Source organism: Pseudonaja textilis, chromosome 14, assembly GCF_049901715.1.
Source record: "Pseudonaja textilis isolate UNSWEBS1 chromosome 14, rPseTex1.2, whole genome shotgun sequence".
Classification (NCBI taxonomy): Eukaryota; Metazoa; Chordata; class Lepidosauria; order Squamata; family Elapidae; genus Pseudonaja; species Pseudonaja textilis.
In genome coordinates this window covers 13079498-13103820 of record NC_142003.1, presented here as the reverse complement: position 1 = coordinate 13103820, position 24323 = coordinate 13079498, and the positions used below count along the sequence as shown (strand labels likewise).

General features: G+C 50.5%; 1 protein-coding gene across 2 annotated transcripts in view; it reads right to left on the bottom strand.

Annotated features, from left to right (window-relative positions):
- The window catches only part of PRKCB (protein kinase C beta), a 217646-nt gene that overhangs the window by 26930 nt on the left and 166393 nt on the right, over positions 1-24323 (bottom strand). For both annotated transcript variants that reach the window (XM_026704057.2, XM_026704056.2), the window contains exons 10-15: positions 22491-22664; positions 18355-18446; positions 18124-18186; positions 16383-16521; positions 8649-8729; positions 8410-8517 (exon numbers count right to left, since the gene is read on the bottom strand). In XM_026704057.2, the coding sequence (XP_026559842.1) occupies positions 8410-8517; positions 8649-8729; positions 16383-16521; positions 18124-18186; positions 18355-18446; positions 22491-22664 (657 nt within the window). The remainder of the gene's footprint in view (positions 1-8409; positions 8518-8648; positions 8730-16382; positions 16522-18123; positions 18187-18354; positions 18447-22490; positions 22665-24323) is intronic.

Sequence of the window (24323 nt, the reverse complement as noted above, 5' to 3'; positions counted from 1 at the left end):
ACTTTACTGGCATTAAGTTTCACCTGATCTGTACCTATACAGTTGGTTTTCTTGCCTTACTTTTATCAAAACCTTACTTTTCATCACTGCAGATTTTTACGAAGAGAAGGGACAGCCACTTGTCTGAAATTGTATGGGGTCTCCTGCTTGAGCAGGGGGTTGGACTAGAAGACCTCTGAAGTCCCTTCCAGCTCTATTCTGATTATTAGTAGTAGTAGCATTATCTATGTTGAATTTCATTTTGTTAGTGATCAGGAGATCGGTTGTGTATAGGGTTGTTGCTTTCAGTTGCATGCAGAACTGGCATTCAGCAGGCTCTGACCGGTTCTGGAGAACCGGTAGTGGAAATTTTGAATAGTTCGGAGAACTGGCCAATCCCACCTCTGAATGACCCCATCCCCATCTATTCTCCACCTCTCATTGAGTCCCAGCTGATTGGCTGGGTCTTCTTTGGTTGCCCTGCACAGGAGAACGGAGCTGGAAAGCAGGTTAGTGGAGTGGGGAGGGAATGGGAATTTTGCAGTAACCTTCCCCTGCCACGCCCACCAAGCCATGCCCACCAAGCCACGCCATGCCCACAGAACCGGTGTTAAAAAAAGTTTGAATCCCACCACTGTTTGAATGCACACTATCTGGAAGGATAAGATGAACACAGAAATTCTGGGTTTGCCCAATGCTAAAATAAGTCCAATTTGCTGTATAATAAATCCTCGTTGTAGCTGATAGTGTGGATGAAGGTACACGAATGTTTGCCTGACTTGTTCAGGCAACGCTGATCAAGAGAAGAGAGCAATTCTGTGAACGAAGGTTGGAGCTTTAGTTTTTCTGAAGGGGAGGGAGCGGGGCAGGGGGAGAGCCTCTGCCTCCCCCTCGGAGGAGCCCCGTCTGAGCAGACCCCCCCCTCCCCATCCTCAGCGGAGACGCTGCCTTCCCCAGCAAGAGATAAGAAGCCGCGTCCGACTGCGGAGGAAATATCTACAAGTCTACAGCATCAAAGCAATTAAGTGCAAATGCTGCCACCCCGTTCAAAGAATAACGATCTGGTCTTGGAATCTCTTTTTATTAACACTGAGAACACGAAGGAATTGGCAGCCTCCGGCCCTGAAGGCTTTGGCTTAATGAAACAGCCGGTTCTCAGCAAAAGCGGAGAATGCACAATGGCTGTTTATCTTCGCCAGCCTCCTCCAGCCAAACCCGCTCTGGCAAGCGGGAGACGACGACGCAGCGAATCTGGTGGCAGCAGAAATGTTAATATCCTGGCAGTGGCGTTTGGCTTCCTTCCTTTCTGAGATGGAAGGCAGATGGTGGATCCAAAGGCTGGATAAGCCTCGGAGGAGGCATCCAAGAGGGGCCCAAGAAAAGCAGGCCGGCCTTCTCTTCAAGGCCCGTCGGAAGGAGCCACAGGAGCCTCAGGAGAAGGAAAGGGCAAGGCTGAGAGTTCAGACCTGGCCAGGAAAGAGCAAAGAGCTATCTGTTTGCTACCGCGAGCAACTTACAATATGTTCCTCAGCCAAAAGACAGGCTTTAGCAAAATGTGGTTCAATCAGAGGTCCAAGCTGATGGCCTCAGAGCGAAGGGGAAGCCTGCCGCACATCGGAAGGGGACAACAGTTCCAAATCCTTTCATTTGTCTGCTTATGGAAAGCCTCATTTGGCCGAATGGGGGAAGCCTTCTGAAGGCAGAGGCAATAACACCAACCGGTGAGTAGATGTTGTGGCCTGTTGGCTGCTGACCCCTCCAGCAGCTGAGTCAGAGGAGGAGGAGAGGTGCGGGAATCAGAGCCAGCATGAAAGCAACCTGAGAGCTCTGAGGGGAAGAGAGAATGGAGCTGGCAGAGAGAGAGAGAGAGAGAGAGAGAGAGAGAGAGAGAGACATGGAGGCAAAGCCTGGGCCTCCCGTCAGCCCTCAGATGGAGAGTCAACAGCTCCCATGTCTGGAGGTGGCTGATGAGAAAGAGGAGGAACAGCTGGGTCCAGTGCCTGATGCGCAGATGCGCAGAAGGCAGAGGAGAGGAGAGCAGTGGAAATCTATGGGCCGGTCCTTGGGATGGAAGAGCCACCGCTGCCAGCGAAGGCCCACCCAAGCTCTGGGGGTAAAAGGCAGGGGGCGTAGATGAATAGGGTGGCAGACAACTATTCTTCTCCCCTGCTGGACAGATTTGTTAGCCTGAGGTGAAAGAGAAACTTTTGGCTGAGACTGCTGGCACCCCTAATAAAGGAACCATTCATTTAACTTCAGAGGGTTTGTCGTGTTTGGGGGGCCGGGTCAGAACAGTAGAGCTTCGCACAGCTCCAGGTCCCATCTAGCAGGAGCAGGATGAGGCTCGAAGGAAATTACAAGGTGCAAATGACAGCCCTTGGCAAATTCACGCATCCTTCTTATTCAGTGATTCCCACGGAGCAGAATGAAGAGGCCGAGTGGATGGTAGCATTTGATTGCAGGGGGAAAGGCCTGATGGAAGAGGGCCGGGCCGGAAGTGCTGCCTTCTTCACGCTGGGGGAAGGAGGGGGGGGAAATGGCCGTCTCCTTCTGCAGCCTGAAGAGGGTTCTGTGCTACTCCCCCCACCCCCGGCGCTCTGTGGCTGTGTCCCTCGCCTCATACTGCACCAACCAGGCTCCCACACTCCGCGTCTCTTTATATACCCTGCAGAAGCAGCTCATTGGCAGAAGTCAGCTCGGTGGAATTAAACTAGTGCCATATGCGATGGAGGCGGAATGGCAAGTGGTTCCATTCCTGGATCTTCGTTGCCAAGTGCAGGGCTGCCTCCTCCTCCTCCTCCTCCTCCTCCTCCTCCCATCCAGGAGGGAGGGACGTGGCTTCAGGGGGGCAAGACTTCTGCCCAGCCACCCTGCACTGATGAACTTCTCAGTTGCTCCGAGAGGACCAGAATGAAGTTGTGTGTGTGTCTTTTCAGCAAAGTGGGAATTTCTCACATGGAAACACTGGCATTGAGGGGGTGGGGGTGGTGTTTGCCAGGCGCAGGCACTTGTCAGGCAGCTTCGGCTGGTCTTGCCTCAGTTAAGCAAAGCTATTTCCAGCCAACGGAGACTCTGCCCGTGAAGAAAGAAGCCGCACCGTTGGCTCCCTTTGGGAACACGCCAGTCAGATGCGCGGCTACTCAACTGGCTGCAGCAGAGCCTGCCAGAAGGGGCCCCTGCTCCCTTCGCCAGGGAGCAGCAAACTGGCTGTTGCACCAAGGATGTGTGAGCACTTCCTTGCCTCTAAGAGGGAAGGGGGGGGGCGGAGGGGAGGAAAAGCTTCTTGATGCTGCCAGTCCGTCCACCTGGAAACAGGTTGTTCCAAACGCCTCTGAAAGTCCCCACACAGAGGTGAGAGCAAGTGCTCCTGTTTATGTGTGACAAGCCAGGGGCTCTGGGGCAGCTAAAAAGAGACTCCAGAGCTGTTGTTCTACAAAGCTGTTGTTCTCTCTCTCTCTCTCCTTCTATGAAAATACAGTGCACACCTCTTTCACAGCTAGCTCCATGTGCTAACAAAAAGGGAAGGTTGGGACCACTTCCACAAAGCTTGCTACTCGAGCTAATATACAGTCGCATCTGTGGAAAAGGAACTCACCGTTGGAGCAACATGGCAAGCCCTCCGGTGACTTCAGTAAGAACTCCAGATCCTGAGCAACGCAGTTTCTGGGGAGAAAGACTTAGGAGGGTTTAGAGTTAGGAGAGACTTGGTGCTCACTTAATATTGTGTCCTGCCAAACCTGCAGTGCAAAAGGTGTCAAGAACCACAGGATCCGAAGTGCCTGATCAGGATTCGCCAGCCCCAATCTTCTCGGCATCTTCCAGCAGCTGTGGAGATTCCCTTGGTCCTGGTAGCTCAGGAGGCCCTAGGAAGATCTCAGAAGCTTCCGCGGTTGATCGGGGTCAGGGGTTTCCTTTGCTCAGAAGTAGCTGAGCAGCAGCCAAGCATTTCAGCTTTTCGAGCCCTCCGTCTGGAGGGGTCGAGAACCAGCTGGACCTCAGGATGTGCACCCAAGTCCTCTTTTTTCTTTCCTGCTCTGGTTCCGTGTTCAGCAGCTGGAGGTCACCTCCTTCTCCTGGGGAATTGCTCCAGTCCTCTCTTGCAGCCAAAGTTGATTGCATTGGGCAAACCAACTTGGATGCTTTGGGGCCAACCACATCTCTCTCCAAGAAGCAGCTGAAAGATAAACCCGGTTGCTCTCCCCAGAGGCCAGCCTCCTTTTTTCCCCCTGGGGCTGAGGGGGACGTGGTGGTGTCACCTCAGGCCTGGGGGAGGCATGCAACCCCTGGTACCAAGAAGGCGCATTATAGGAAGAAATTCCCCCCCACCCCTTGTTCACTGGAGAACACCTGCTGCAGATGTTGCTCTGAATACTGTAGCCAGGGCTGCTGCCATGAGAAAGGAGACGGTGTGGCATCACCAGGGTTTTTTTTTTTGGGGGGGGGGGGGGTTATACTCAAGTTCACACTGTGAACGCAAATATAGCATTATGTAAGTGTGTGTCATATCTTCCTCCAGCCCAAAATAAAGGCAGCAGTGCGACAGGAAAAGGAGGGTGTCCACAGCCCTTGCCCGCTTCGGTTGCTTTCCATTCAGCCTTGGCATTTGCCAGAAGTGTGAAAAGCCATTACTGAAAATCCAGCAGATGTTTTAATCAGTCTTATCTCTTGCCAATTTGCAGGGAGAGGAAATAAAACTGATAGGAAGTTCATCACGGTTATCTCTAAATCGCTCCCCCAGGAGTGCCGGGCGCAGCTTCCTGGGATGGTTTCAGCCGCAGCCTGGCAGAGGGGCCGGCTCTGCCTTGGCTCCCACCCCCGACCCCCAGGACTCGCTGACCGCAGGGTCTTTCTGGCCCTCCAAGTAGAAGTGGGGGGCGGGCGGGGCTGAGACCTTGCCCAAAGCAGAGAGGGAATGGAGGGGGCTCCCCCTCCTGGAAGGCCAGCTCCTTCTGTCCGAGGGATGCACCCCGAGTGGCAAATGCCAGGCTGGGGGAGGGGGGGGGGCTGAAGAACAGCAGTTGCTTCCCTCCATTTTGCCTGGGCCGAGTTCCAGGACAGAGCCCCAAAAGGCCCCAGAGCCAAGTGAGCTGGGTTCAGAGGAGGGCTGGGCAAGACAGCGATAGCACTAGCAAGAGCTCTAAGCAGTTTACAGAGTCAGCCTCTTTGCCTCCAGCCGCCTGGCTCCTCATTTTACCAACCTCGGCAGGGTGGAGGGCTGAGTCAACCTTGAGCCCGTCGGGATCGAACTCCAGGCAGTGGGCAGAGTTTGCCTTGCAATACTGCGTTCCAACCACTGCGCCACCAGAGCTCATTCCTTGAAGGACGTGGAGACCTACAGCCTGTGCCACAGAGAGAAAATGGGAAGGAGAGGATGCCCATCTTCGAGGTCTAAAGCAGCGGTCCCCACCCTATCCAGTTTGGCAGACTAGCAGCGGGGGGGGGGGATGGTTTTGTGTGAGTTGCAGGAGTGCCCATGACCACCCTCAATTCCATTTGTGCAAGGGGCAGGAACGGGGGTCCGTCACTCGCAAAAATGAGGCTTCATGCACGAGCTCATGCGCCTGCTGCTGGTGCAAGTGCACTCGCCCCCCCCCCCTTGCATGGCGTGGTTCTGAACAGGTCGTGGCCTGGTAGTGGGACGTGGCCTGGGGGTAGGGGAGCCCTGGTCTAAAGGGTTGTCCCCCGGGCTGGGCTGCTGGGGGTTCGCAGGGGTTCGGGAGAGCCCCTAGCTAAGATTCTGCACAGTTCAGAGAACCTCCGAATCCCACTCCTAGATGGCCCCGCCCACCCCTCCCCTCCCCTCCCCGGAGTCCCCACGCAGCCCGTTTTGGATGCAGGGAAGGGCAGGGGGCACGCTGAGGCTCAGGGAGGGCAAAAATGGATCTTCCAGAAGTTTGGGAAGTCCAGAAATGGGCTCGTTTCTGGCTTCCAGAGAGCCTCCAGAGCCCAGGGAGGCCGTTTTCGCCCTCTTGGAGGCTCAAGGGAAGCCTCCGGAGCTATGAGGGCCTCTCCCTGCCGTGGTGCAGGAGGCCGACTAGGCCACACCCACCATGGCCACGCCCACCCAGCAACCGGGCAGAGAACCCTTTGCTAAAAATTTTGGAAGCCCATGCCTGGTTGTCCCATGGAGGAGGGCAGGGCCAGAGTCAGTGGAAGGAGATGCAGGTTAGCTATTAGGAGGAATTCTTGGGTCATCGAGCGGTGGGCCAGATGGCCTCCTGCTGCGGTGCTATGATCCCCCTCGGTGGAAGTCTTCAAACAGAGCCGGATCGCCTTCGATCTGAAATACTTCAGCTGGATCCTTCCTTGAAGAAGAGGTTGGGCTAGATTGAGATCTCTTCCCACTTTATGACTCCAATGGAGCTTTGGCCAGAATATTTGCTTCCTCCCATGAAAAGCGAAACACGCACCTTCATCTACCTATCAATTGCTGCAGGTTCTGCACGGTCTGGGAAGGTCCCCCAGGGTCCGAGGTGATTTGGCAGCAAAATTCCCACGGGGAACCTCAAGGCACCGAATTCAAAGAAAACCCAGACAGGCTTCTGTTGGAGGGGGACTGAAGGGCAGAGCTCTGTGCCCTGCGGTCCGGGAAAGAGAAGGATGGCTGCAGGGCAGAACCCTCTGTAGGCGTCATCTGAGCAGAGCAGGACCACCCATCAGCCGAGGGGCTCCGAGGGGCTCCTCCAAGGCCCCCCTGCATAGACCTCCCCAGAGGAGCTCCGCTTACTGCAGCCAGGTGGGCCCAGGGAGTGATGGGCTCTGCTTGGTTAAGTAGGTTTGCCCAGGGCCAAAATGCTGAGGAGCGGTGATGAGTGGGGGGATTGAGAAAGGGGGCCATCTGGAGCAAGAGCCAACCACTGTGGGGGGTCCCTGTGTTGCTTTTAGGAAAGGAGGCTAGAGTAATTGGACTGAGAATGAATGAATAAGTGAGTGAGTGGGTGAGTGGGTGATTGAATGAATGAATGAATGACTGATGGAAGAAGCAACAACTAGCACTAGCACTGATAATATTACCTGGTTGGATAATGAAACATCTGCAAGAAAACCACCAAGCTCAGAGAGCACCAAGGATCCACCCCCCAATTTCCTGACCCTGAGCAACAAATATTCCCCTTTATTGGAGCAATGACTTGAATGCACCTGCGAGGGAGAACTTCACTTTCTGAGAAGGTCAACTGCCCAACGTCCCCACAAGGGGCCTCACAGGCCTCCCACAAATCCAGCCCCTGCAGAACAGCTTCTCCCCACCACTCCAGCTGGCCCACGACCCAGCCTGGGTGCCATGGCGCTTCAAAAGGGCCCCAAGTGACCTGCTCTTCATCTGCAAAGTTCAAGGGCTTTACACCACTCAAGGGACACGTCGGTTTTTCAAAGGGGCTCCTCCCCGATGTTTCTGGGGCTGTACAGATTGACCTGTGGGGATGGAGGTGTGGGGGAGTGCTGGAAGGGATGCCTAATGGTCAGGAAGCCCAATGGTGGGACTTCCTCTGATCTTCTAGCAAGAGAAGGTGACTGTATGGAGGGCAGAAGGGAGAAAAGTGGCTGGATTTGAAAGAAGACCCAAGTCAATCACACTGTGTTGGATTTCAATTACTTGAGGTTATTTCAGGATTACTTAGCCTTTACACTGTCAATTACTCAAAGGGTGGAGTTGCAAACCTAGCGAGACCCCCTCACTACTGACCACAAGAGAGAGAGAGAGAAAAATTGGTCTCAGCTTTAGCTATTCTCTTCCAGCCTCCATCCTGCCCGTCTCCTGACCAGTTTGGCCACTATTAGGTGAGACATTTTCTGGAAAATGCTAATTGACCTGCACAGTCCAAAGGATGGAGAGGGACATATTTCATTCAACAATGGAATTTCCACCGTAAGATTAGCCTTGAGCTGTGTTTTTTATAGCCTCCAAGCTGAGCCAAGGAAATTCCACAGGGCCCCCATCCAGTGGTGGGATTCAAATAATTTAACAACCGGTTCTCTGCCCCTCATGATTTCTTCCAACAACCAGTTCACCAAACTGCTCAGAAAGTTAGCAACCAATTCTTCTGAAGTGGTACAAACTGGCTGAATCCCATCACTGCCCCCATCCCAGCCCTAAACCCAACTGGAGCCTCTTAAAGTACTTCAGAGCCCCATCAGCCTCCAGAGGTGCCGGTTTCGTTTGCAACAGGATGCAGAAGAAGAGGACAGACAGTCGGCAGCCCAACGGAGCAGCTCCGATGGCTGTTGCAGCAGCCAGACTCTTCTCGTCCAGGAATGAGGCAAGGGAGCCAGTAGGCCCAACTTGTTCCATTCAGGGAAGGGCTCGGTGGGAAATCCACGGCCCTCCTGGGTCACCCCATCATAGCTTCTGCTGCCTATCCCATGCTGTGAATGTGGGGAGAAACCTGCGCCCTCCTCCCCAACCCCAGGGGAGCTGTAGGCGTCACTTACCCCCTTGCAGATGGCCACTGCTTCTTTGCTCATGGATTTGGGATAGGCCACGTTGTGCTCCATGATCGACTGGAAGAGCTCATCTTCATCTTCTCCTTCAAAAGGCGCCTGTGGTAATCGGGGAGCAGAAGAGGAAGTGGCTTCAGAGGCACCCACGCTCTTGTCTCTGGGAAGGGGGCTCTGGGGATGCTCCCCCCCAAGGCAAACACGCCGTCCTCCACAGCACAAGGCTGGATTACCTGCCCTGCCAACATCTCATAGAGCAAGACGCCGAAGGCCCACCAGTCCACCGATTTCCCATAGGGTTGATAGGCAATTATCTGAAAGACAACAGAAACCACATCACCATTATAGCAAAGGTCCCCAAGCCCTGATCCACGGCCCATTGGCAACAGGGCCACACAAGTGGTCGGGGAGCATCTGTAGCTTCCTTTGCGCATGTGCGCGGTTGAGAGTGGAACCTGCCCCCCCCCCCACTGCATGCTACCACATGCAGCTGCCGTTCCAGGCAGCCAAAGAGGTTAGGGACCACTGCATTATAGGACTAAGCCCATAGCCTTCTGAGTCCCACAGCTATGTGGTAGCGGTGCTTGGATAGGAAATGTGGATAGGAGGGGAACCGCATCCATCTATGGTGATCACATATCTGAAGGGGCCTGGCAGCACTTTTTCTGACTAGCCCATTTGATTAAAAAAGGCCAACGTTTTTCATGAGTTGCAGCTCCCAGTTCCAAGGAAGGCGAAGGAAGGCTGGTTGCTTGGGCGTCTTACATCATGGGAACCGATCCTCCACCAAGAAGGAGTTGCCGGTTTCTGAAAATGGCACATCGTCTTTCCACTGAGCATGATCCACCAGCACCTGCTCCGTTATCTCACTGTTTGCAGTCCTTATGCTACATATTTGTGGAATATTTATTATCTGACTTTCACAGCAAGTACCCACAGAAGGGAGTTTCCATGGAAATAGAATGACACATCCACAAATAAAAGAATTCCACAAGAACAACAGGAGAGAACTATATAAATTTAACCAAATCTATACCTAACTTCCTCAAAGCAGTATTTCTCAGCCATGGGCATTATAAGACGTGTGGACTTCAATTCCCAGAATTCCCCAGTCAGCATGGCCGGCTGGGGAATTCTGGGAGTTGAAGTCCGCACAACTTAAAATGCCCACGGTTGAGAAACACCCCCTTGGAGCACCACATCATTTCAAAGGATGAAAATGTCATTAGGCCAGCATCCACTGCCCACACAAGAGGAGGAGGCCAAGGGTTCCCACTCAGGAGGAAAGGTGTCCTTGAAATAGGATGGACTGCAACGAGGAAGCCAACCAAATCCTACAACTCTTTTACTGAAACTTAACTGGGCCAAAACAGAGAAGCCACAAGTGCAAATCGTGAGAGCTTGTGGTTTCTCTCTATGGTGCATTGAAGCCTTTTTCTTGAATGTTTGAATTTCATACATCTGTACATGGATTTAAGTGTGAGGTTAAATGCGCATGTAATATTCCAATATACCACTAGAGATAATCCTCGACTTACAATAGTTCATTTAATGGCCATTTGTAGTTTCAACAGCATGGAAAAAAGTGACTTGTAGTAGATGAAGCTAGCAAGAAATAAATTAATGCTAATAAATTAGAATTAGTACCTTTTGATAAAACCTTAGTAAGATCACCCCAGGAATACTGCATCCAGTTTTGGTCACCACATGACAAAAAAGAGGTTGAGACTTTGGAAAAAGTGCAGAGAAGGGCAACTAAGAGTAATTCACTGTTCCAGGAACTAAGTATGGCCAGTCTAAAGTAAAGAAGGACCAGGGGTGACATGATAGCAGTCTTCCAGTATTTTGAGGGGCTGCCACAAAGAAGAAGGGGTCAAATTATTCTCCAAAGCCCCTGAAGGCAGGAGAAAAAGCAACAGATAGAAACTAATCAAGGAGAGAAGCAAACTGGAATTAAGGAGAAACTTCCTAACAATGAGGATAATTAAACCAGTGGAACTTGCCTTCAGAAGCTGTGGATGGTCCATGAATGGAGGTTTTTAAGGAGAGACTGGACAGCCACTTGTCTGAAATGGTATAGGGTCCCCTGCTTGAACATGGGTTGGACTAGAAGACCTCCAAGGTCCCTTTCTGCTCTATTAGGATTTTGAAATGTTCCTGGTAGACAATCACCTGGTCCTCCTTTGGGACCACCACCAATCTACTCTCTATTCTTTCTAGGGAAGTACAGCCCACTGAGTATAAGCAAACTTCCCAATTCTGTACCCAGGAATCTCCCAGGTACCTTGTCACGATCCACTTTCAGTGTTCTACATCCTGATACTAATTCAGAACATGCACCAATGGCTTCTCTTGGTTGGGATAATATACAGAAATACAACTGTCATCTTTTCAGCCTATGATAGTCACAAAAACTCTCTCTGCAGACGTTAAACCGCACTGCAGGCTGGAGAGCGTTCTGTGGCATTCACAGCATTACTGGCCCCCAATCCAAAACTCTTTTAAGATTATCCGGCATGACACCATGGCTGTGGGGGTTAAAAGCCCCCCAAATGAAGCAGAATTAATAGAGAAAAACATTCCATCGCTCTTCGGCAGAAGTTCATCCATCAGGGCAACCGTGGCAGATTGTGTCCCCAAACCCTGCCTGAATCCAGAGTCAGAATAACTGATGTCTCCCCCAAGTGTCTAGAGCCGCAAGGACAGCCCATTCTCAACCATCTTCCCTCCTCCCCAAACTAATTGTGACTGGGTAGTAATTGGCAAAATTCACTGGATCCAGGGAAGGCCTCTACAAGAATGAAATTATTGTGGTCCCTCATTTAGGGCGAGTAGATTTTGGAATGTAGAGCTGGCCTTTGGGACGAGTAGAAAAGATTATTCAGTTCTGAGAAACTGGAATTCTCAAGGGTCTTCTCCCATATCAACATGTTAAAAGCATCAACGCCTTTTCTGTCTTGCTTCAAAGCCCAACTTTATATTTCATAGTGACAGAAATCTATTGCCGGAACAATTCTGTTCTTGATAGATACAGACCAGCACTTCCGAATATAACAGAATAACAGTTGGAAGGGTGCTTGGAGGTCTTCTAGTCCAACCTCTTGCTCAAGCAGGAGACCCTATACCATTCTGGACAAGTGCCTGGCCAGTCTCTTCTCACAAACCTTCAGTGATGGAGTCCCCACAACTTCTGAGAACAAGCCTTTCATTGGGTTCTCACTGACAGGAAATTTCTCCTTCATTCTAGATTGCATCTCTCCTTGATAAGTTGTCGATCCTGAGACTGGCAGCTCTTCCTGTTTTATTTGTTTAATCCTCTAAGTCCGGGTCTCCAACCTTGGCAACTTGAAGCCTGGCGGACTTCAACTCCCAGAATTCCCTTGCTGGCTGGGGAATTCTGGGAGTTGAAGTCCGCCAGGCTTAAAGTTGCCACGGTTGGAGACCCCTGCTCTAAGTCCCTTTTTTCATTTTGCTCCTTGATTTTCGTTATTGGGGCTTGTGAGTCCTTTCAATCTTCAGCTTTTCAGTGTAGCATCATTAACATAGCACAAGCTATTGATGGTCCTTTGTCCAGTTTTAAAACCATGCTCATCTTCTTCCAAATCACATCCCTCAGTACATACTCTGCTTAATATATGATTCTATTATGTTCCTTTCTGAGATATTTCTCATTCTGGGCTTCGGCTTCTCTTCCTGGCAATTTTCCTCCCCTGGTCTGCCCCCCAGTTTGCTTTCTTCTGTTTCTTGGTCTTTGGCAGTTTCACAATCATCCTTAACAACCTCCTTGATTATGTTCCACAGTTTCTCTGGTTCTCTACAGTCCGTCCCAGATTAAGAACGTCCGGCTGAGGTCGAACCCCAAGACACAAGTGCGCTGCCAGTGACTAAAAATGGCGGACAGCTTTCTCTTGAGCCGACGAAGCACTGAAGCCACACAAGGCTTCCAGGAACCAGGGAAGCTGCATTTTTCCAATAGGCAGCCTGTTTTCAGCAGTATGTCAGCTCAAGGAAAGACGAGGCCATCGCCTTTTTAAGTAACAGGCATCCTGTCAACTTCAAAATGGACAGGCCTGCCGCAGCCATCTTTCCGTTCCTCAGATTGCCACACAGTTGGGAGGGGCAGAGGTTGGCATGTCAGGCCAGGCAATAACCACAGATCGTCCCATGGTGGGAACCAAGGTCACCTCCACAGGTGTCAGCCAGAGACTAGAAGGAGTTGCCAGGGAGATGCCAGAACACCCAATTGGACAGGTGACTTGTGACAATGAGGGAGGGAACGATCTATTCTTTCATTGTACTGGAACCAGGGGAAATAGTTAGAGCTGGTTTTGTTTTCGTGAGTGCCGAAATGATGTGCTCAATAAAACAGTTCGTCGAGAAAGCTGTTCGTCTTAGAGAGCTGAATTGGGGGGATTCATTAGTCGGAGCCTTGACACAGTCCCTACGTAGGAGTGAGTTCCAGCTAAAATAGAAATCTGGGCTAAAGACAGAGTTAGGGGACTCTGTCCCTCTCTGGCCTGTATCTACGAGGTTCAGGACTTGAAAGAGATTCCCGATGAACTAAAACTGGAGGGTTCAAGATCCTATTGTGGGTCTTTGGGGGAGGGAGGGGGTCTTCGTTCTCGTCTTTGGCTTGACTTGGAACCTGCACCTATGAACATCTCTTCCCCAGCGATTCCCCCCTTCCCTCTCCACATCTCTTGGCTGTTACAACTGAGCTTTTCAATCCCATTTCTGGGTGCTCAGCCTGGCGATCTCCGTGTCTGAAGGCGGCGTTTGGGTTGTTAGCAAAGCAGAAATTATTGGCTTGGCAGAGACTTCCAACTCTGCTATTCTGTTATCTCGCTTGCATCTTGTTCCAGCTTGAACCTGACCGTCAAAATCATCAACCTCCTCCTCTTCCACCTCAGTGGATGGAGCATAAACGCAGATGATCGTCATGCTGACAGGTTGTCCACGAAGTCTAATTGAGGTCATTCGATCCCCAATTTGCTCTCTCCTTCCTATGAAAGCAGCCCTGTCCTTCCTTCCTTTGCAGTGTCCTGAGGAGCAACCAGAACGCTCTTCTGACTGCCGGTGTTGAATTCTACTCCGTTTCAATTCAGTGATGCCTGTCAGTGTGTGGTTGTTTGATTTCATCTTTCACGCTGTTGAGCTTTCCCCTGTTCCTGCTCCTCCTCTTCTGTGTTTCCAGGTAGTCCTGGGGACTCGTTTTGCTTTCCTTTGGCTTTCCTTTTCCCGCCTTGCAACATCTGCACCTGGACCACCCAAGGGCTTTAATCTGGCCCCATGGTGACCACCGTAAACACTGCTGCTGCGCCAAAAGATCCTCAGCGCTTCCTCAGTGGCTGTCATTTAACACGAGGAGCCCATCATATGGCTTGGGGGGTGGTGGTTGCGGCCTGCTACTTAATGCAAACCATTACATAGTTTATTCATCTTAATTACATATTTCTATTCTAAAAAGATTCATGTATTCAAACATGAATGCAAATCGCATGGTAATTGAAGTTAAATAGACGGAGACTCGATCAAGTTTATTGCCAGGAGGAAAGCTTCAGAAGTCTTCCTGACATCGCCAGTGCTCTGAAACGGGAACAAAGTGATTCACAGGCAGCCTGGAGCAAGCTGGTCCTTCCCCCAAATGGCGGTTCTCCAGGCTTTGGGGGGGGGGGGAAGAGCCTCCAGAGAAGGCCACAGAAGTCACTTTAGGCCTTGCTCATCACCCTTATCTGCTCTGCAGCTTTTCTAAACCATTTTGCATTAATTGTCTCATAAAACACCCTAAAGAGCAGAATTATGTCAAGAAGGCAGTCAAATGATGTATGCAAAGCCACTAAATCCAGGCAAGTATTTTAAAATAAAGGGTGCCACCTAAGTCCAGCAGCCCCCCACCTCCCCTGCCCCTTTTTCCTTTCCCTGGCCATCATCCAACTTTTGAGCCCCCGGGTGCTTTTCTCCAGAAAGGAGGAAGCAATGGAGAGAGATCAGAGGGAAGATAAGTGAGCAAAAACAGGAGGCCTTCCTCGGATTCTCCCTCAGTTACTGGCCTCACACAACACCCCGAGCCGGCTGAGTTGGCTGCATTCATGCCACATGCTACGCCAGCTCTGCTTTCATGGGGAGAGATTTCTGTAGCTTTTTGAGTAATCCAGCTGGCTTCTCTTTGGGGTTCCCGCTGAGGCATGGGGACAGCTGGCCAGTGGAGAGGCCAAGGTTAGTCTTCCAAAGAGCTCCCTGGTCTTGTGGTCTGTATTTGCCCAGCAGGAAGGTGCATGTGAAGCAGGCGTGTCAAACTCAAGGCCTGGAGGCAGATGTGGCCCAACCTGGGCATCTTTTAGAGGGCAGCTCCAGACCTCCTGGGATTGTAGCCAGGAGTAAGATTCAAAAATCCCAGCAACCGGTTTGCTGCCCAGTTGCTGGGTGGGTGTGGCCTACTGGAACTTCCGGGAGGGTTGTTTTTCAACTTCCTTCAAGCCTCTGGAAGGGTGAAAACAGTCTCCCCCCGACTCTGGAGGCCCTCCGGAAGCTGGAAACAGGCCTGTTTCCGGGCTTCTGGCACTTCCGGAAGGCCCATTTCCCCTCCTCCTAGAGCTTCCATGCAGACCCTGCCCTTACTTGCATTGAAAATGGGCTATGTGGAGACGCCTGGCAGGAGCAGGTTGGGGTAGGCAGGGCCAGCCGTTTGGTTCAAATACCAAACCAAACCAGATGCAAATTTAACATCCAGTTCGCCCAAACCGGTCCAAACCGGTAAGATCTCCCACCCCTGATTGTAGCCCTGATGCAGCGGGAGGCATATGGAGCGGGGGAGGCTCTGTGGCCCCTTCATTAAACCTGAGATTTGCTGCCAGAAAAGAACTTGGAGAGTAGACAGACAAACAGGTGTCCCTGCCTGCAGTTATACCAGAAACAAGGGGGAATTTATTTTTCGCCTTCTTCCTCGTCTCCAAGTGATGAGTCCATGTCCTATCTTTATTTTGCTAAAATTGCGGGGTGCAATTTCAGATCTCCCTCTTTCGTACATTGAAAAGCAAAATGTAAGAAAATGAGCATTTTGGAGATGCAGCCATGTTGCCCAGCAAAGCACACGGCCAGTCCTTCTCTTCCAAAAGAGCATTAATCACCCTGGCAGGGCTCCCGTATTAATCTTGGCAGAACAAGGGAAAATAACACACATTAGGGATAGTAATTAAATATCTCCCTGGGAAGGAAGGACACGCAAAATGGCTTAGCATCACTCAGACAAGGAGCAGAACTATTTTCCTTGACTCAGACGTTCATACAGCTTTCATACAGATCACCAAGCCGATTTTTCTTATTGCCCATTTCTCTTCCTTGGAGGACGAGCACCAGCAACAATGGACTTTTAATTAAGGTTCCAACCAATATTTACTTACTTAAGCAGCTTCACCCTGGCTAAAAAATTAATCCCAATTAATCACAGCATGGCCCATGCACGCAGTGTGCATATGCATACAGCAAGTAGACAGCCTGGAAGGCCAAACATTGAGGAATTGTGTATCCACCTCCATTATGGTTGAATAAATAAGCAGCAGCGACCTCTCCGTCTGAGGCACAGCCATGCCACACCACAGCGTTCTTTGGGCTTCACTAAGAGGCTCTTCAAAGGCCTGGACTGAATTCACCAAATCTCATCGGCTTCTATCAGCTTCTCTGCCCAGCAATTGGTTGGCAAAAGCGCTCGCTCTCTTTCTTCGGCCATTTCCTTGCCTCCCGCTTACTCACACATCTGACACACGCAATGGCACATAAGCCAGTTCTTGCCCCGTGGGCAGAGTCCTAGACTCTGCGAGGCTGGACGTGTGATTTTTTTTCTTTTCTTTACCAAAACTAACCTCCATTTCACGTTATGCAGATTTGGGACCTCTCACCAGTTGGAGCCTTTGCTGAGAAGTAGCAACAAAAGTTTGTAAGGCAGAGACAGGGAGATGCCTGTGGCTCACCTCAGGAGCAATGTAGTCAGGCGTGCCACAGAAAGTCTTGGTGGTGACTCCATCCCAGATATTCTCTTTGCACATGCCAAAATCAGCAATTTTGATGTGGCCCTCGGAGTCCAGCATCACGTTGTCAAGTTTCAGGTCTCTGGAGAGAGACAAAGAGAGAGGGAGGGAGGGAGAGGGAAGAAAGAGAGCGAGAGAAGAGAAAAAGAGTGAGAGTGAGAGAGAGGAGAGAGAAAGAGAGAGGAAAGAGAAAGAGAGAGGAAAGAGAAAGAGAGAGAGAGAAAGAGAGAAAAGAGAGAGAGAAAGAGAGTGAAAGAGAGAGAAAAAAGAAAAAGAGAGAATGAGAGACAGAGGAAGGGTGAGAAAGACATCCCTGGGATCAGACCTTGAAGCTGAAATATGAAGCTTCAGCTCTATTCAGAAATGTATTCCATTGAGTGATATTTAGTTGGAAGTCGAATATAGGTAGTCCTTGACTTATGACCACTGGGACCAGAATTTCCATTGCAAAGCAGTTGTTAAATGAGTTGTGGCCAGTTTTTATGACCTTTTTGCCATTACTCCCTTTGCCTTTTTGCCACCGTTGTTAAGTGGATCAAGCATCCCCATGGTCACCTGAACAAAATTCAGGGCCTTGGCAACTGGCACGTATCTATGTTGGTCACAGTATCCGGTGGCCATGTGGTCAACATCTGCGAGCTCCACAGCTGGATTCTGACGAGAAAAGTCCACGACTTTTCTCTAAACTTACTTAAGGACTACCGGATTCACTTAGCAACTGTGGCAAAAAAAGGTGGTAAAATTAGATGTGACTCACTTTAACAATCACCACGCTAGCAATGGACGTTCTGATTGTAGTCATAAGTCAAGGACTACCTTCATTGTTTGATAATGCCTGAGGGGGTGAGTGGCAGGCAAATGGTGGAAACAGGAGAATAAGTAGGGAATCATAGGCAGTCAGAGATGCGTTTCCATAAATTTTTTTGGTCTTCTGTTGAAGCTTCTATCCCAGTGCAGTAACTCTGTTGAATTCTACTGCAGAGTACACTGAAGATGGTATTTAACTTCATTGTACAATGTGCAATGACAATAAAGTAAACTGAACTGAACTGAACTGAACTGAACTGAACTGAACTATGGAAAAGCCCAAGGCCCAGTCCTGTTCCTTTGAGCCTTCCCTGCCCTGGATGCAGGCCTTATCTAGCGAGCGAAGCCGGAAACTGGCCCATTTCTGGCCTTCCCAAACTTCTAGCAGGCGCGTTTTTCACCCTCGCCGAGCCTCCGTGTGCACCTTGCACTTACCTGCATCCAAAACGGGCTGCGTGGGGACTCCTGGGAGGGGTGGGCGGGGCCAGCCAAGAGTAGTATTTGGGGGTTCTCTGAACTGCACAGAATCTAAGCTAGGGGCTCTGCCGAACCCCTGCGAACCCCCAGCAGCCCAGCCCTGCTCCAGGTGCTTCCCAGGTGCCAGGCTACAGGGAGCAGAGCAGACGAGCCCCAAGAGTCCCTGGCTTGCCAATCCCCGCTCTTTGGCTCATCGGTCTGCTTGTGTCTCATCAAGGCCACCGAAGAGTGGGATGCCAAGGGAAGGGTGCCTCCAAGCCCTTCCACCGATCAAGACAACCCCAGTGGTGCTGCCCAGAGGAGGAAGGCTTTGGCTGGCAGTGGGTGTGGGCCACAGCAGAGCCCGGGGACTGTGAGGGCAAAGGTTGGGAAGTCATAGAGAGGAAAACTGCCCACCTACCGATAAATGATCCCTTTGCAGTGCAGGAAGAAAAGGCCCACGGCGATCTCGGCTGCATAGAACCTGCCAGTCAAGAAAGGAGATTAATGGAGAGGCCAGGAGGTGCCACCTCAGCCCCGGAACAGGAGGCCCTTGGCATCAGGGGAGAGGGAGATGACAGAAATCCTCTCTCTCTCTCACACACAAACCCCTCTGCCCTGGCACTGCCCTGGAGAGGCGGTGGGGACTTACACAGCGTGGGGCTCCTTGAATCGCCCAACCTGTTGGATCTGGTACATGAGGTCACCACCGTTGACGTACTCCATCACAAAATACAAGCGGTCCTGAGAGCAAAAGGGAGAAATAACGGTGGAGGAGGCCGAACCAGAGTCCAAAGAAGCCAGCCAGAGCATCATGCCGAGCCTCTTGGGTGCCCTGCAAGCAACATTCTCTTCTCCCTTGGGATGGCTCTGTGGGGCCCGGACCTCAAAGTCAAGGCCGCGGCTGCCGCGGTGCGATGGGAGCATGTGCCACGCATGTCAAAAGCAAGCACAGCTTTGATTGTGGCCCTCGCCTTGCCTCTGGTGACCTCCTCCTGCAGCCTCTCCTGTTTCCTGACTTTGCAGCCCGCAGGAAGGCGTCCCCATGTCCTGTGGGATGCCATTCCGTGCGGCTGAGCTGAAAAAGTCGGGAGGACAGGTCCTCACCAGGACACCATCACTCTGTGGCAGCCTCTGCAATAGACAATTTAAATCCTGATGAAAGGAAGGATTTGGTTGCCTTTTTGGTATTAAAAAGTAAAAAAAAAAAAACCCTTTGACTTCCTTTTGTGGGATTAGACATATTGCAGGAAAGCACAGCTGGTACGAGAGAAGAGGGGAAGGAGGGGGGGCGGAGGGAGATGAGGACTTAAAGGGAACCTTTCTAGATTAGAGGAGAGACACGGCAAAGCGGGAAGGGTGGATTTGGGGTTGGAGTTGTCTTTTAATTGGCTCCCCTGAGCTCCTTTGCTCAGAGCCACCGTGGAGGGGATCAGGCCAAGGTTGTGTCCTGTAGGAACTTGCTTCCAAAGCAAGAGAGGCAGCGCCTTTGGGCCTGGTGGAGGCAGGGGCATCTACCCCTGAGGGCGGAGACAAAAAAGTCCAGGTGGCAGTCGTAACCATGCCCCCGAAACCCAGCCCTGCCCGGCCCAGACAGCCAGAACAACGAATCAGTGGAAGGGCTTGTCTTCGGAAGAGGCAGGAGCTCCAACACGGGAGGTTTTGAAGAAAAGATTGGGCAGCCATTTGACTGGGATGGCATAGAATAAGGGTATCCAACCTTGGGAACGTTTAAGACTTGTGGACTCCAATTCCCAGAATTCCCCAGTCAGCTATGTGCCTCCACAAGTCTTCAAGTTCCGAAGTTGAAGTCCCCTGGTCTAGGGTCTCCTGCTAGAGCAGGGGCTGTGACCCCAAGGTCCCGTCCAACTCTATTATTTTGTTCTTCTGACCCCCTTCTTACACCAACTGCACATCACACGTATGTACACATGGAGCGGATGCCATGTGGCTGCAGGTGTCACCTTAACTCCACCCTCCCACGGATGCCTTCAATGCTTAGGAGCCTCATCCAAAAACTCAGCCGGTGGCATCTCACAGACCCCTGGCATCTGTGGATCACCTGGCAGCCTCTCAGGCTCCTGAACTATTGAAATATTAACCAATTGGTTAACCTCTCCCCCCAATACACCCCCCATAGACCCCCCTGCTGAGATGGGGAGAAGGTTCCTCTGCTACAACCTGCGGTTATGTCCCCGGTCCGATTAGTGCTAAGCGCCGGGCAGGTTTGCACCTTCTAATCCTCTGCCAACACACTTCAGATTTCAGAAAGAGGCCAGGCGATGCAGATCTCAGCACGGCGGCCTTTCATCACCAAGATGGGAGAGTTCTGGCAGCTGCCAGTGGGCTTTGCCAACTCCAAGGGCTGGGCTGATGTCTTGGGTAATCCTCTAAGCCTCCACTGTTGCCATCCAAGAGCTGCTGCCAAGGAAGGGCTGCTCTCAGCGCGGCCCCTCTGCTTTTATTAGCCGCCAGCTGGAAACAGCCGGAGAGGAAGCGCGTTGCACCTGGTGACCTTTGCTGTGTGGAGAACGGCTCGCTGCCCTGAGCCAGAGGTGGGGACGCTCGTCCTTCGTGCCCTTTGCAGCCCCACCATTTCCTGCTGCCAACATCCAGCGTGTTAAATCGCAGCACTGCAGTAGCAGCATTGGCCACTTTGGGGGCGAAAAGGATCCTCCAAACTTAAATCACTTCTCCCGCCCAAATTGGGAAGGCTTCCACCCCTCACTATCCAGACTCTCTGCTTCTCCCAAGGTCACTGCACCCTGATGCCTCCTGCTTTTGTAATCGTTTGACAAAAACACGGCCCATGTTCTGCGGAGAAGGTGTCAGCCTCCAAGAATCCCAGTTTTCTGCTTTCTCCTGCTCCAGTTTATCGTGGTGGTTTTATACCTGTTGGCTGACGTCCTTTGAAAAAGGCGCCGTGAGGCAGGTTGGCAGATGAGTCACTTCCTTGCACTCATGTTGGGCATATATAGAGCAGCCTTTCTCAACCTCAGCAACTTGTAAGATGTGTGGACTTCAATTCCCAGAATTCCCCAGCAATCTGTGGAAGTCCACACATCTGAGAGTTGCTGGGGTTGAAAAACAATGATATATAGAGAATTGGAAAGAAGACGGGAAGTAATTGAGGCTAACTGAAATGCAGAACAGAATTCATATCTGCAGGTCACTCCATCCCTTCCCCCCGCCCCCATCCCTTGAGGCCCCTGCCCCCACTGGCTTAGCCAGCCAGTGAAATTAGGTTGTTGGGATCAAGTAGGACTGCGGCTGTTAATCTGGCCTCCCTGCATAGGCTCCTTGGGGCTGTTGGGCTGGTGCTGAAGATCTTCAAACAAAGGGAATGGACAACTTTAATCAACTTCTCTGGAAACAGATTCCAAGATGGCTCCAGAGTTCATGGCCACCATGTTCTAGCCTAGAAGGTTATGGGGCCAACTCAACACCATAGCGGCCCCTCGTTAGACTTTTTGGATCTTGGGACAGGGAGGATATGATCTGCGATTGGGTAACATCAATCTCTTGATATGGTCAGGTCATTCCATGAGTTTGACAGGATCTTAGAGCCATCTCTGGAGCTCTGATGTATGGCTTGCCCGAGATCCTTCTCCCAGCAGGAGGGAATGCCCCTGGCTTTGGATCAAGTTGCATCTGTGTGTTTCTCTTTCTTGGCAGATCTAGTTGGGTTCCTTGGAGAAGGTTGAAGAAAAGATGGCTGGCTTACAGCTACAGGGGATGTGGGATGAAATGGACTATTTGGACCTCTCTTCAGATCACTGAGATGGTGTTCCTCACGTTTTTAGATGACCTTCAGACTGGAGCGGAGGTAGGGCATCCATCTTAGTCTTTCTTTATCTTTCAGTGCATTGATGATGGACCCCCTTGGAAGTTTAGGAGTGGGAGTCTTACTTTATATTATTTCTCCTCCTTTCTCCATGGCCTAAAGCTCCACTTTCTCTGGGCTCTGATTGAACACCTATGTAAAGGCACTGAGCCGCATCATCAGATAAGACCATGCCAATAATACCCACTTATGCATCTTTAGCCTAGGCTGAGTAAATGAGACCATCCAGATTCTCTCTGTGTCTGGAAATTCTGGGTGTGGAGAAGAAGCACTCAGCTCAGCCTAACAAGGCAGAGTTGCTGCGGGCTTTAGGATCCTGAGTGGGTGCTCTCCACCTTTGGTCATGGATGGGGTCACCACCCCTTCCACAGAACTGTTGGGTAACTGGGGCCTTCTTATACTTTTGGATCCTTTGTGTCCCACTTGTTCTTTTTTCTGAATTGGGAGTCCCTGACTGGTCCACTATGGTGAACCAAGATTATATGTGCTCATTCGTCCTTCCTGCCTGCTGTTGTCTTAAACTATCCACCACATCCAGTTATGCAGGGTTAATCCCCTTCCTTTTGGCCAGGAAACATGTCCTTTCTTTCTACCATGGGTTTCTCACTTCACCAGGACCTCCTACTCTGTACTTTTACTTTTCTCTCTTTCCCGACAGTCTTCCTTCCGTCCTTCCCTTATGTTTGCTGCTTCTTCTGTGTCCATCCTCAACCTTCCTGCTGCTGAACAGCCCACATTGTCCAATCTCCAGAAGGCTTATCATTCTTGCTTCTGTGACTCCCGTTTCTGCCAATGTCTTCTTTGGTCTTCACACCCTACACAAGGCAATTCTGAGCATCCAGGTTAAATTTCCAGCACGAGGAACACCCTCAAGGGGACAAGATTCTGAACTCAATTGGGGAACTTTTGCAGGGTGCAGGATGGAGGGCTGTGGGGGAGCTTACCATGGTTTGGAAGCAAGAATGAAGCTGTGTGAGGAAGGGGGGCTTTCCAGCCAGGGCCAGCACTCGCTTCTCCACCATGGTGCATTCCACATCGTCATCTTGGATGACCACGTCCTTCTTCAGAATCTTTACGGCATAAAGTTCATCTGTTCCTTTCCTTTCCGAAAGCATCACCTGGAATCAGACAAAATAAGGTGTAAATGAGGATTCTGCCTGTTCATACACGTAAGTCCAAGGCCCCAGGACCCCACTGTTTAGTCAGTCCCCAAGGGTCTATGACAATTCATCACGCCCAAACTGCCACTGCCAACTCGCTGCAGGACAAGAGTTACACTAATATCAAAGAAACGGTGGAATAGAATCGTTTAAAAAAGGACAAAATGAAATGTGAACAGCAAAAGGTTAAAATATATTTTTTATTTTAAATAATTAAATAGAATTATTAAATTGTCCCACAGCAATTTGTCCCGTGGCGAGTTGTCTGTGGTGAGTTGGCTGCAGCGACTTGGCTAGAGCAAGTTGTCCCGTTCCGTTTCCCAAGGAGGAAGCTGAGCAGGTTTGACAGCAGTCATAATCTGAATGAATGTTACTCGTGAACAAGCAAGAACAAGTGCAAAGAGGTATAGATTACATCTTGGAGAATAACCCATCCCTTCCCCTGGCCCCACACTTCTGGTTTCAATAGGCATAGAGAAACACTCATCCCTTGACCTGTGACCTACCCAAGAACACCTTTGAGCTGACCTGATGCTGAGAAGTCTCCACAAATGGAATGCAGGTTTTCCCACATAACCCTTTTTACACAGTGGCACAACCTGTGACTATTAATCTAATAGAAGAAGACAACCTGAATCCTGCCCAATGACATCCAAGCGGGAGGCTCAGGGGACCTCTCTCCAATCTGTCCATCCTCTGTGGTGGACTCATGTGCCGAGATCCGAAATTATAATGAGGATGATGATAATTTATTACATTTATTATAGCTGCCCACTCCAGAAGACTGGAGACCTTTTTTCAAAGAGCAATGAATGTGATAGGAATGCTGTATTGTGTTGTTTTTTACATTTTGTATGAGCAATTGCCTTCTCTTGGTGTGTGTGTGTGTGTGTGTGTGTGTGTGCATGTTCCCTTTTCTTCAGTGTTTTATAATTTGAGCAATAGCTTGAAATACTACAACCCACAAATGATAAATGAAAGTATACGACACCCTCTCCCCACAAATAAAACAAATGATTTAACTTGTGTCAAGGTTGTGTAATAAATAACAATTGCACTTACTCTTAATCACTGAATATTTATTTCAAACACTTGCACACACCCTTGCAGCCTGATTGACAGCTCAAGAACTCCTGATTTAGAGAACTGGAACTATTAGTTTAACAAACCCTATTTCTCATTAAATCTTCTTTGCTGCCATTGCTAACCTTTGTGATTCAGGATTAGTTGCTGAAATTTATCAAGTTCTACTTGGCTTCCTCCTTATTTCTCTGGTGCTGGGCCAGAGGAATCGAGTTAAGGACTCTCTAACTGGTCAAAATGTGGAAGAGGTTCAGCTTAATTATATTTCACTGGGCAAACTTTAAAAGAGGAATCTGCCAAGAATCAATGTCAGGTCTTCAGCTGCTTCGTTTTGTTGGCAATGGGGAGGGAAGGAATTTGTGGAAGCTTGGGCTAGTGAGAAGATGAAGAATTAAAGTGGGGAGGGAAATAGGAACCAGAGGTGTCAAACTGGAACAAACCAGCCACCAAGGACACCTGGCCTGGTAACGGAATGTGAACTACTTTGAAAAGCACCCAGCTTCAAAACGGTCCCCTAAACATCAAACTGGGATG